The following is a 12,997-nucleotide window of genomic DNA, read 5'->3' as shown; positions in this document are numbered from 1 at the left end:
TCCCGCCTGCCACCTAGCCAAGGTTAGAAGAAGGGTTTTTCCAGCCACCGTGACTCAAGTAAACCAGCCACGGAGGAGCTGTGGCCGGCTAAAAGTCTGAACCAGCAGCTGCCAGAGTGAAGAGGTGGGGTCTTTTGCACAGAGAGAGTGGGACAAAGAAAGAGCAACAACCAGGGTTAACATGGGTTTGGCTGTTTGACATGGAGAGGGTTAAAAGCAGCCAGAGGACTCAGACTGGATTCAGATGTGGCGTTCTTCTTCTGGATGTGTTAGCATCTAAAGCTAACCTGTTTGTTTTGGTAGCATTAGCCACCCAGCATGGTCAGGATTTTACCTTTGTGTTGAATTAATATGATTTTAGTTTGGGAGGAACTGGAGCTTTGTGTAACGTCAGTGTTTTGTTGGGCTTGTCCAGGACTGTCTCATTAACCTCGTCACTTAACACTGTGCTCCTCCACCACTTCCAGGATTGATTAGTCAGCTAATGGTAGCCTTGGACTGGTGGCTGCATTTTGTAGTTTGGCCCAACCGGGCACCCGTAATTACTGCTAGGAAACAAGCTGTCAATTTTGCATCTCATTAGACTCTCTAATGGCTAAAAAGAAATTTAATACACCTTTAAACAAAACAAATATAATAATAATAATAATAATCCAAAGCAGAAAAAGTGCATTAAGATGTTGCCTCTGAAGTTTGTAATAAATATTCTAACTGTAATATTGGTTTACTTAGCTATTCCCAAAGCTTGCACCTGTATCTCATGGTGTTCTGCAGTGAACAGAACCAGCTCAGGTGTCAAGTGATTTTAATTTCTAGACTTTAGTCACCTAATAATTGGGGGCCGTACCAGCACGGACATTAAAACCACAGTGAGATAAAAAGTGAACAACTCCAATCACACCGGATTTAATTGTCAATTTGGCTGTAAAATCAATATACATTCTTCAAATTATTGTCGAGTTTTGTGGCAGTTGATGTCAGTTTTAAAGCTCTGGTAGAATGGACCATCTGGCACCCTGTTGACCGAACAAACTCACCGCAGGAAAAACTGCACGGCGTCCAGCCTCAGATAAGCTACACATCTCAATTACCTCTCATCACTTCGCAATACAGCTGCTGCACTCCACTGCACAGCACCACCGGGGGGCGCTTTGATCATTCACTCAGAGATCTCAGTCAGTCTTCTCAGATAGTTTTATAAACAAGCATGTCTTTATTGTTTTTTCCCCCTTGGACACTTTGCTCCGACAATGTGTGTGATAGAAGCTTCATATTGGAGGAAGAGACGGTGTCATGACCTAATCAGTAACGTCTGTCACAGTGAATCTGAATTAAATCTGCTGCACTCAACTCCAAACACGTCTCAGCTATAGAGAAAAAAACAAAATGAAAAAGGTCATGTAGAAGCCACATTTGATAAATCATTTTCAATATATCAGGGAGAAGAGGTAGAAAAAATAGCTATTAAGAATGATAGCTGTCATCAAAAATGGAAGCAAGTCATGTTCGTGTTAGCTTACAAGCTAACTTATGTTTTCTCATCATTTGCAAATTGTATACTGGTTTCACAACTATTGTAATTAATTTGACAGCATATACATGTATTGCTAACAGAGCTAATGTTTGTGAGCTAGTTCGCTGCCTTTCTTTAGCTGATGGTTACTTTTTAAAATTAGCCTTGATTTTCCTAGCTAGTTAGCTGATGCTAACTTTGAATTTCAATACCCCGTAGGCAGGCAAAATAACTTTCACGTGCAATCTAACTGACCATAATGTTTGTGAGCTGCCTAGCTAACAATTAGCTGATTCTAATCATGAGTTAGGATTAAATTTTCTTAAATCAGACACACAACCTCACTATTAGCTTGTATGCTTATTCCACACCATACATTTGTCACTAACAGCTGATATTTGTGAGAGCAGTAGCTGACACTATTTAACTGAAGCCTTTTTGACGTAGGCTTTAATTTTTTATATCCATTCACTGAATTTTACTTATTTATGAGGTACAATTTATATTCCAGCGGCTCGCATCTATTATAAGCCTTGGAGTTAATGCTATTTTAGCTAACATTCAGTTGCTGATTGTATCCATTTTTATATTATAACTCATTCTGCACATAAACCTGCATTGCTATAAGAGCTAGTGTTTGTGACCCAATTAGCTACCTGAAATTGACAGATTTTCAGTTTTATAAATTTTTCTGCTCATTGACTTCCAGGTCTAAACTTAAATGCTGTATTTATAATAGAGCTATGTTTAAGCAGAAAAAGGAAAATGTTTGTTTTTAAAACGGTGAAATTCAGTTTAGCTAATGTTAGCTTGCTGGTTAACAGGTAACTAGCATGCCCAATCAGAATACAGTTTGCATCCAATGATAAATATGTTGAAATAAGTGATCTCCTGCAGAGTACAGGTGCAGCAGAGGTAATGCATCATTGATGATGGATAGTTCTGATTATTTTGACACTGATCCAGTAGTGACCCAGTGAGGAGACGGACCCTGTCAGACCAGATGGATGTAGTAGCCAGGCCATGGAGCTGGACTTCAAAAAATAAAAAATAAAAATAAGAGAGAGAGACTTCCAGAGGTCAGAGTTCACCTGCTAGAGGGCGGGAGAAGGTCGGACCATCTGGCAACCAAAGGAAGGACGGCATGGCTCTGTTGGTCCTCCAAAATGCCAAACCACTTCAGCACTTACCAGAGAGACGGGGTCCAAAACAAACTTTTTATAAAAACAGAACAATGAAAAGTCTACACATATTATTATTATTATTATTATACAAACATATTTAAACTACTAAGATGTTTTTGTATATGTAAACAAACTAGGAGTTGGATTCAGATGTATGGAAGGTAGCACATGGATCGGCTGTTACTGTTTTTCTACAGAGCTGTGAATCAGATTCTCAGTGGATGGTAAATTTTTATGCAAGTGAAGCCAGCAGCTCTGTCCCTCCTCCCAGATCACACCGGCGCTGCCGTGCTTACTCTTCAGGCTAAGCCAGGAATTATCAGGTATACAGACTCTTTTCTTTAATTCAGTGAATTAGAAGTTCCCTACGTAGCAGAATGCTAATGCTAACCTCTGTGTGAGAAATAAAACTTGCCTGTAAATAGCAGCAGGTAGGAAATGCCTGCAAGAGGGTGATAAATACACAAAGCAGGGCTGGGCAATATGGAACAAAAATCAGCACTCATGATAACCACAAGACCTCTTTTAATATACCAGGGCCACAGAAAATACTGTTTTCTGATTGGCTGACAGGTGTAAGTTAAACTTCTGACAGTTTGAAGGGTTATGGTCCTTACCTCCACTTCATCCTTGTTGTGTCAGTCTCTGATTTATGAACATTGTGAATTATGTTGGACTCAAAAAACGTGTAAAAGAACAGCACATTTTCAGCTGAGGAAAACTGCAGATTTTTTTTTTAACAGAACTCTACAAATGTGAGTTTGGTTTTAGTTTCAGATACAAGTGTTCACGCTTCACAAAACCTCATTTACATCTGTAAATCTTCACATCAAAACAACTGTGGCATTTCTGCTTGAGTAAGAAGTAAGACAAATTTGCACATTGTGACCTATCCAGAAATTATTCACCTAAACTGTCGGTTAACGTTAAAGCTGAAGAACAGTCAGGTGTGCAAGACTTTTGTTATTCTCCAGCACTTGTACCTGGAAAAAGAAGAGAGCAGCCTAAAGCATGTATTTTATAAATTCCAAGTAGATATCTGGTTCTGTTCTGTTATTGTTTGTGATGTTCATTTGCAAATTTGTTAATCATAATTTGCAATATATAAGAAATGCTAACAGAATTTAGACCTGATAACTGAAAGCTCCATATGTCGCCCAGCTCCAACACACACAAACTGAGTGCAGCAGCGAGAGAAAATGTCTACGAGTCCATCAGTGCAAAGTATCAAACATGATCGGTTCCCTGTTGGGGATTTGGAAACACTCAGATTTGTCTTTTTCTTGTCATCACTGTTGAAGCTTTATTAACACATTATTGGTTAAAGAAAACCAGTAGGAACTGGTCCTTAGCATGCCGGAGGCTTAAAACCTTTCTCCTCTCTGCACTGAGTGTGGTAAAGCAGGAGGGATAGTGCATTGTTTCAAGCCAGTCTAAGTTAAGAAGTAGCTGCCTCTGGTCCGGTCTGTTTTGCTTAGGGAATCTGTTAAGAAGGAAAAGTCGGATCAGTTGTGTTCAGGCTGAACTCTTCATATAGTTTAGACTTTTACTGTGGGTTTGGTTATAATCTGTACAATTTAGCAGGTTTTTTAAAATGTCAAAGTTGATTTCTGATTTTCTCCTGAAACTGGAGCTGCAGATATAATCAACCATGTTTTTAGTTCCAGGGTAAATGTTTGAAACATCTGCTGTATTTGGGATCTTTGGAAAAACCTTCTCCACTACAATTTAAAATCCAGAGTTTCTGCAGGTTCACAGAGTAAAATGTAATTCCACCACTTAAAATGCAGTTTATAAAGATTAAAATATATCAGTGAGGATTATATGGTTTAAGACTATTCACCAAATGCACAAATGTACCCACATTTACAGTTGAAGTCAGATGTTTACATACTCCATAGGCAAACACATTTAAACCCAGATTTTCACAGCTCCTGACATTTAATCCCATAAATACTTTACTTTAAGAATGTGAAATGTCAGATTAGAGAACAAGATTCATTTAATCTGTTTTTCTGTCATCACATTCCCACTGGGTCACAGGTTTACATACACTGTCAGTACTTGGTAGCCTTGCCTTTAAGCTGGTTAACTTGGGTCAGTCATTTCACGACGCCTTCCACAGGCTTCTTACAGTAAGTTGCTAGAGTTTCATCCCATTCCTCCTTACAGAACTGGTGGAACTGGGTCAGGGTTGGAGCGGTAAAAATCTGTTTTAATGACATCAACCTAAGCGTAGGCAAACTTCTGACTTCAACTGTATATTACATTTTTTCCAGCATGTCTCAGCTTTAAACAGCAGAAAATGAAAGGGTTAAGCAGTTAAAGTCAAGATAATAGATTTTATGTACTGTCGAGCCTGAAAAAAAAAAAAAAAAACGTCAGTTACACATACAGGGAAAACATTTTATAAGTAACACTACAGCCTATGGCAGGCTGGAAGGATGCTTAGGACCTTTGTAAATAAGACTTTTTATTACCTTTAAAGGTGTTTGTTGAGAAAAGACTATGACCCGCAGGAAGTCAGAAGCAGTCTCACCAGATTTATTTCATTGAACTGGGCAGGCGTTTCAGTGGATTTAAACCTGTAGACTACATTTCCCTGAATGTCTCCTCCTCAGAAGAGATACAGTAAGACATGAGATTACAGCGACAGTTTAACTGCCTGGTTCAACTGTCACTGAGTTTCAGTCACATCTGTGATAAAGTCCTCATAATAGAACTTTCTCTGTGGGGGAGATCATCTGTCAGTATGGTCACACTGGGTTTAGGGTCATCTAAGGATACAGTGATTCTATATGTGTTAGTGTGCCCAAACCCCGTCGAGAGACCAGCAGCACCAGTGAGTGTGGTGTCCTCACCATCATGTGAGTCCAGACCCTGGTCCAGCTCATCGCTCTGTGCCGTAGACCTCTACTGTTGGCCACCAGCTATTAAATCCCCCCCAGTGAGCCATATAGCTGCACTGGGGGGCAGGTTTCCTCCTCAGGGAACACAGGAGGCTGTCTGTTTCCAACACAGCTCCAGCACGTTGTTGTGTGCAGCATCAGGAGCTGGTGGAGCAGAGACCAGCGAGTCTCACTGCAGACACTGTACAAAGTGACGGCCATTCGTAGTCTTTGGAGCCGTTTGTTGGGGAAAAAAAACAAACAAAACAAAACAGGGAAAATCAGAAATTTGCTACTTTGAATCTGACTTTTCCTCTGAAGATTCCTCAATTCAGTTTCAGCTTCAAACTGTGAAAACAGCCCAACCTCATTGTCATCTTCTGGTCTTCATCGTGTCTGAGTCGGTTCTTCCGATTGGCTCGGTTTGCTTTACAACTAATACCAAATGTTGGTTTCATGTTTTGACTTCTGGCCTTTTATGTTACATACTATGTGAATCTAATGTTTATTATTTGACTATTCACTAACCGCGACCACAAGAAGCCCAGTTATAAATCTAATGATTTGGATGCATTCATGAGATTACGCTTCACCATTGATAAGTATATCCTAATATATCGAAGCAGGAAACGAGTCAAAGGAAAAAGAATTTAGTAAAATAACATTTAATACTGTACATTTTAAAGAGGTACTAAACCTGCTCTGCACATGAACCTGAAAGGTTTTTTGTGAAGCTCTTTTATGTTGCATGTTTTAAAAGGTGTTGGTGGAGGGGTGGGGGTGTGAGGCCAAAGGTCGATTACTAGTTTAGAAAAATGTGAAGAAACTTTCACTATGACCACTAGATCACTCACAGGTCGCATCTCCTTCAATGGGAATAAAGCACTTTAAGTGTCCAACTGCAGCACTGCGTCTTTCTTTATCTACAGTTCAGCTGTAGCGTAGCTGTGGTGTGAAATCTGCTTCCACAGAAACCACTACCACGAGCTCTTCATTGCAAACATAGGGTGGAGTAGTTCTGGACCATCATCAGCAGGATTTCTGCATTATGGATTTTCTTTTTACACCAGATGTCATAAGACTGGCTTAGCTGAAGCAGCTCTGTTAGGAGGAACAGTTCAGAACTCCTCCTGATCCTTAAGCAGGTCTGATCCACAGCTCCAGCAGGCGCTGGTTTGAGGTTAATGCTGCCAATGGAGCTTCAACCATTTATTAAATCCAAGGGTTCAATTAATTTTTCCACCAGCACTTTGTTTAATGGTTAGGTTCAATAAAGACATGAAAGTTGATCATTGTTTGTGTGGCATTAGCTTAAGCACATTGCGTTTGTCTATATTTGTGACTTAAATGAGGATTGGATCACATTTTATGACCAATTCATGTTGAAGACCAGGCCAGTCCAAGTGGTGCACTATTTCTTTTTTTCTTGCCACTGTACACAAGATTTAGAAAAGCCCAGATGACTTGCAGGATTAAAATATTGCCTGTCTGGTCAGTCTCGGGTTACTTCTTCGTCAGAATGGTCGTCCCTGGCTCACAATTAGTTGAACCCCCTTGTTCTGCATAACAGGTCTGATGTTGGCTACACACACCTGATGCTACCTTCTCAAAACACAAAAAACCTGCAGTTTACGTAACGAATATCTGCAGGTTTCTGGCAAATCGACTTAGGACAAATGTTATTCCTTCTAACTGTCAGTCAGATCAGAAAACAAAACAGTGAAATTTGTTCATTTCAGTGGAACTGCAGCAACACTGATGGGAAAGTCTAACTTGGGAACATGAATCTGCGTCTTTGACCAACACCAACCCACAGACTGAATATACAGTAAAGTGATGTACAAACATTTACCCAATTACACTAAGTAGAATTTTGTGGTACTTCTGTATTAAGCTTTCCCATTTTCTGCTACATTTCAAAGGCAAATGTTGTACTTGTTACTGCACCTGACTGATGGGTCAAAGTTATTTTTCAGATGACTTCATATAATAATCTTATAAAATACAATGTACTGTTAAAGATGAACCAGTGGTTATCAACCATTTTGGCTTGTGCCCCTTCCGAAGCCTGAGTTGCTAGAATAAAGGGTCACATTCTCTTTAAATCTTTCTGATGGTTTTATTTTAATAATCCAAAGAACGAGTATGCAAGTGTTTCACTAAAGGAGAGAGAATAAGAAAAAAAATGTACAAAACTAACTACAGATTAGTGAATCAGAACTTTTTCCCCCTCATGAATCATGTGATGATCCCTCAGATTTATCTGGTGACTCTTTGGAGGGGCCAGACCCCTAGGTTGGGACCCACTGGACTAAAGCAGCTCTACCTGGAGCGGCTCCAACAGTAAAATGACTGGATCAATAATCTGATCATGGCACCGATGGGGGCCATTTTACTAGTGTGTGTACTTGAACTATGTTGTGTTGGCAATACTTCTCTACTGACATAGGATGCAGGCCTTGTACCAGTAGTTTACAGGGCTGCACAGGTGCTTTTTAAGTAAAAGGTTAGCTGGGTTGTTGTACAAGAAAATTCAGATTTAGTTTTTGACATCTCAGAGATTCTGAGCTCAGATTCTGTGGGGCATTTGCTGGTCACAGGGATCGGCCACACGGCCCATGAACAGCAAGGCGTTGATGCTCGACTCTCTGATGAGCAACAGGAATGGCCGGTCAGCCAGCAACACCTCCCGGTTTAAGTTGATGGAGCGTCCAACTGCCACAACGGCGGTGGCTGCTGATGCCTCGCTGCCCTCTTCATTCACCTGGGGACCAGAACACAGGCTCATTAGGACCCAGTTCTGCAGCGCTCTAGACTTGGTTTATATCCAGATTTCCAGGGAAGAATGTACGCACTTCAGTGAGAGTAATAAACAAATGGGGATAGTTTAGGACAAAAAAAAAAAGGAGCTTGAGGTATTTATGCTCAGACTTCCTGGGAATGTCCCCGTTAAATCTGAGGGTTCTGACATCTGAACATTTGGATTCAGCCTCTACTTCAAATCAAATCAAATTTTATTTGTATAGCGCCAAATCACAACAAAAGTCGTCTCAGGACACTTTACAAAGTAAGGTTTAGACCTTACTGTTGTCACTTTTATTACAGAGGAAACAAATCCCCCTGTCAGCACTTGGCAACAGTGGGGAGTTAAAACTCCCTTTAACGAAAAAAACCTCCGACAGACCCCGGCTCTTGGTGGGTAGCCTTCTGCCTCGACTGGATTGGGGGAGTGGATAGAGGACAGAGAAAAGAAAAGAAAAGAAAACCAACACGACACAATAAACACAACAACAACTTCAACCCTGATCTCTGTCTACACATATACACAGAGTGTGAAGTCATCAGTATCAGACTGACCTCCAGGAAGGCTTTATGGTAGGCATCAGAGACGTACAGACCATCACTGCTGTCCTCCACGATCCCTGGAACAAGCACACACACACAGCTGAGTGAAAAGGTTTCTCACACTTAAAGGACAGCGTTGATAATTTTCTATGTGTCTGTGTGATTCCATCCAAACCCTGTCCAGAAACCAGCAGCACCAGTGAATGTGCTGGAATCAAACAGAGAAAATCACCAGCAGTGTCTAAACTGAATCTAACTTCTGACCTGTTTCTGTCATTAAAAGGTGCATTCACTAATTTTTATAGCCGCCATGAGACTCAAACTGACACATCCCATTTCCTAGCAACAACTTGTGCAGTCACCAGTCTGAAGCCACTGTAACGACTAAATAAGGACCTCACTCACTGGTTTAGGGGTCAAACGAGAACTTCAGTGAGCGGACTGCGGGCAAAGCGGCGAAGACGTCACATTTCTGCAAGTCTGGGGGGGGGGGGGGTCGGGGGGAGGGAATTCACTGAGAGACACCACGTCCTGTCCCACTGTCACTGGGGTTATCAGACTGTTAATGTACCTTTGAACTCACTTGATAAGCCACTTAAAGAGAAAATCTACATAGTGCCTGGTCCAGGTTGATGGTCTTAATCCAGATTTGGCTTTAGGACTGAGGTAAGTGGACATAGCTCAGGCACCTGGCAGGCTGGCCTTCTCAGGGCTGAACAGGTCGGTCAGTCCCATGGCCTGTAGCTTCTCCTTCAGGCTGAAACTGTCCTCCACCCTGAACCGAGGGACGTTGACCGACACAGTGGTTTCTTCCATCGCGTTCAACCAATCGGTCAGTTTTTTCAGGTGGAAACTCTCCTCCACCTCAAAGCAACAAACACACACTCAGGTGACTCAAAATCTGAACATGACATGTTAGCACGTTTTCTATCACAGGAACCTCAGTCAAAACAAGACGTCACTGGACTCACTAAACAGATTTTTACTATCTTCTGACATTTTATAGACAAATGGTTAACAAAACATTACATCACTAACTCAGGAAATATTAGCTATACATTAGCCTCTTGTGTTGTTTGAGCTGTTCATGTTTTCTTGGGTGGGATGGGGAAGAAAAAAACAAACATGCGTTTTCTGATCTGAGATGCCAACCCGTCAGTTCTAAACCCTCACTGAATGATAATCAGGATTACCTCGCTGAGTGCAGTGTCTCTGCTTGGCAGGATGATCACCATGGTGATGTCGCTGCTGCGATATGGCATCTCCAGGACCTGGACATGGTCGCTAGGAAAGTACCCATACCTGAACTTGGTCTCCTGGTACATCATGTTCACTGAGCAGTGGCGACTCGGGCCAACATGGAAGTCTGAGACAAAGACGTTATTCTTGTCGAACTTGTTCTTCCACTGGCCCTGAGAGGCAGAAACAACAGTACAAAGGAAAGTTCAAACAAAGTCCGATTATTTTGGGCTGCTCACCGATCTTGCTTTTCTTTTGGAGCTGTTGACTCCTTTGCAGTAGATTCTGTTCTTAGGCTCATTTTGAAGGAGGGCTAAGAGTCAAGAGCAGCACAGGTTCTCATATGCAAACAATCTCCTGCCTTGTATTTCTGGCCCGTGAGCTCCGTCCTACATTTTGGGCCAATTTTAGAGTAAAAATGACTCAAATTTGCCCCCTGTGGCTGCAACGGGGTAAATAAGTGTAGAACATGTCCACATATTTCCAGTGCAATGATTCGCATGACATTAAGGCCAGACATTGGTATTAACTCAGCAGGGAAACATACATAGCTAAATGAGAACTGCCAAAGCACCAAGAGATCCGCTGCATTATCCTCAGAATCCTTCTGAACAACCTTAAGTCTCCAGGTGTGACTGCATGTGCCAGGTACCTTAAAGTAGATGGTATTGACGAGGACCAGGATGGTGGTGGAGTCCAGTGCCCCCTGTGGCAGAGTGTCCTGGATCCGGTTCTGCGTCTTGTTGGAGATCCAGTTGTTGATGGTGACCCGAGCTTTCTCTGGGTTATCCTGCAGCACAGAACCAGGGTTTTCAGGTTTTCAGTGTGACCGCTGTCATGTGTCTGATTTCTCATGGTGAACATTACGCTACCTTGAAGTTGAGTGGCAGCAGCTTGGCTCCGTACACCATCTCACTGATGTTCTGATACATCTCATTGAATGCCAAAGACTTATCTCCGAATAGCCTGTTGGCAGAAACCAGCTCAGTGGTATTGTCCTTCTTCCTGTAGAGACGACAGTTCAGCTTGGCGAAGAAAAAGTGGACCTGGTCCGATGTCTTCTCCTTGATGGTGTCAAACTCGAACACCTGCAGACAGAATTGCACAGTGTTAGTTCTGGTGTCTGTTAGCATATAGTCCGACTGTGCAAATGCTGAGCATCTCAGGTGCACATCTGTCCCAGAGCATCACAACAGCAACAAAAGATGCATATAGTTCTGACTGAATTCAGTCTGAATGTGGACCAGACTTCTCATCGTGCATCTGTCCAACAGTCTGTGACTTACATTAAACTGGACCTTTGCGTCTGAATGTTTCTAAGGAAAATTATATTTTTCATAATGGCATTTTCTCTTTGAAATCAGGTGAAGACATATTAGGAGTCTTCCTGGCTGCAGTGTTAATTGATGTGATTTTCTCTATCAGACCTTCATGATCTGTTGCAGCGTCTGGTTGCAGGCTCCCAGTTTGGTCATGGCAAATGCAGTGGAGATGCTGACTGGGGACATGAAGATGTTGGACTCATGACTCTTGCTGAAAGCCAGCTGTCTGTACAGTGACAAGGCGAAGCGGCTGTTGGCCTTCGACAGCTCCCACACTCGGGGGTTGGTGGACCCGGGGACCGGCGGGGTCTCCTGAGTTGGGTCCTCAGGGACCGGCTGGGACTCCTGAGTTGGGTCCGCTGTGTCAGGCTTGCGGTAAATACAGTGCGGCTCCAGAGGGAGGTCTTTGGGTTTGGTGGTGCAGATGTCTGGATGAAAAGCAAGAGCAACAAGCGGCAGGAACGCCAGAACCGCGAGCCAATCAGCAGCCCTCATCCTGGAGAGAGGACCAGGGATGCATTAAATCACACACACACACACACACAGCAAGACTGGCTTCCACTGTGATCTTTAACATACAGAGATCATTATCAGTGATCAGTAAAAGCAGCAAATTTAAAATCAAAACTGATACTAATGATTGTTTCCAGCGCGTGCAGGGGACAGAGACCTTTTATTTGGGATAATCGGTTAGCAAAATCAATTGATGTCATCGAGCGTCCATCCAAGTTTAGTGCAGTTTTCCACATACTGGTTAAAACAAAACTGACCATCTCCACTCGCTCCTGCTGCATGAACATGAGCTGACTGATGGAGAGAAACAGCTGGTGGAGCTGATTCTCCAGTCGCTGCCTTAGAACCAGTGTAGAAGAATATGAGGAGATTCAAATAGCTGCAGTTGAAGCTCTGGCAATGGAAATGTGACCTTTCTGTTGGTTTCTTGTGTTAATGTGAGGAATGTTCCAGCTCCTGCATTGCTCCACACACACCTAATGTCCCCAAAACAAAAAATTGTGCATGGCACCCGGGATAATGACTGTACGATAGTAGCATAGCTTCAGACAAGGCAGGTGACTGTAGAGACAAGGTATTAAAATGAGGGCAGGGCTCTATGCTAACATTCGTCAGGTAACTGCTGTCTTTACATTAATCCAATTCGAGGCACAGGCAACCTGGCCAGAGTACTGAATTTTCTTAATCTGAGTCATTTCAGCCCTCACAGTGAACTCAGTTATGTTAGTGTTCAAATTAAACAAATAAATACATTAGAAAAAATAAAACAAAGTCTGTAGGTTGAGAGGTGGTTGTGTTGGAAGGCTGAGCTACCAACCATCCATCTCTGCCACCATTAACAGCTGATGTACAGTGGGTACGAAAAGTATTCAGACCCCCTTAAATTTTTCACTCTTTGTTATATTGCAGCCATATGCTAAAATCATTTAAGTTCATTTTTTTCCTCATTAATGTACACACAGCACCCCATATTGACAGAAAAACACAGAATTT

At 42.2% G+C, this 12,997-nt stretch overlaps 1 protein-coding gene across 1 annotated transcript in view; it reads right to left on the bottom strand.

The window, feature by feature from the left end:
• Positions 1-7,697: 7,697 nt before the first annotated feature.
• Positions 7,698-12,997, bottom strand: part of serpinc1 (serpin peptidase inhibitor, clade C (antithrombin), member 1) — an 8,410-nt gene continuing 3,110 nt past the window's right edge. The window contains exons 3-9 of the mRNA XM_020609161.1: positions 11,597-11,987; positions 11,042-11,257; positions 10,822-10,959; positions 10,124-10,342; positions 9,620-9,794; positions 8,943-9,007; positions 7,698-8,349 (exon numbers count right to left, since the gene is read on the bottom strand). Coding sequence (XP_020464817.1) covers positions 8,155-8,349; positions 8,943-9,007; positions 9,620-9,794; positions 10,124-10,342; positions 10,822-10,959; positions 11,042-11,257; positions 11,597-11,987 — 1,399 coding nt within the window. The 3' untranslated portion in view covers positions 7,698-8,154. The remainder of the gene's footprint in view (positions 8,350-8,942; positions 9,008-9,619; positions 9,795-10,123; positions 10,343-10,821; positions 10,960-11,041; positions 11,258-11,596; positions 11,988-12,997) is intronic.

This window comes from Monopterus albus, unplaced genomic scaffold (assembly GCF_001952655.1).
Source record: "Monopterus albus unplaced genomic scaffold, M_albus_1.0 scaffold98.1, whole genome shotgun sequence".
Classification (NCBI taxonomy): domain Eukaryota; kingdom Metazoa; phylum Chordata; class Actinopteri; order Synbranchiformes; family Synbranchidae; genus Monopterus; species Monopterus albus.
The sequence above is the reverse complement of the archived record's forward strand: the minus strand, read 5'-3'. Positions and strand labels throughout refer to the sequence as shown.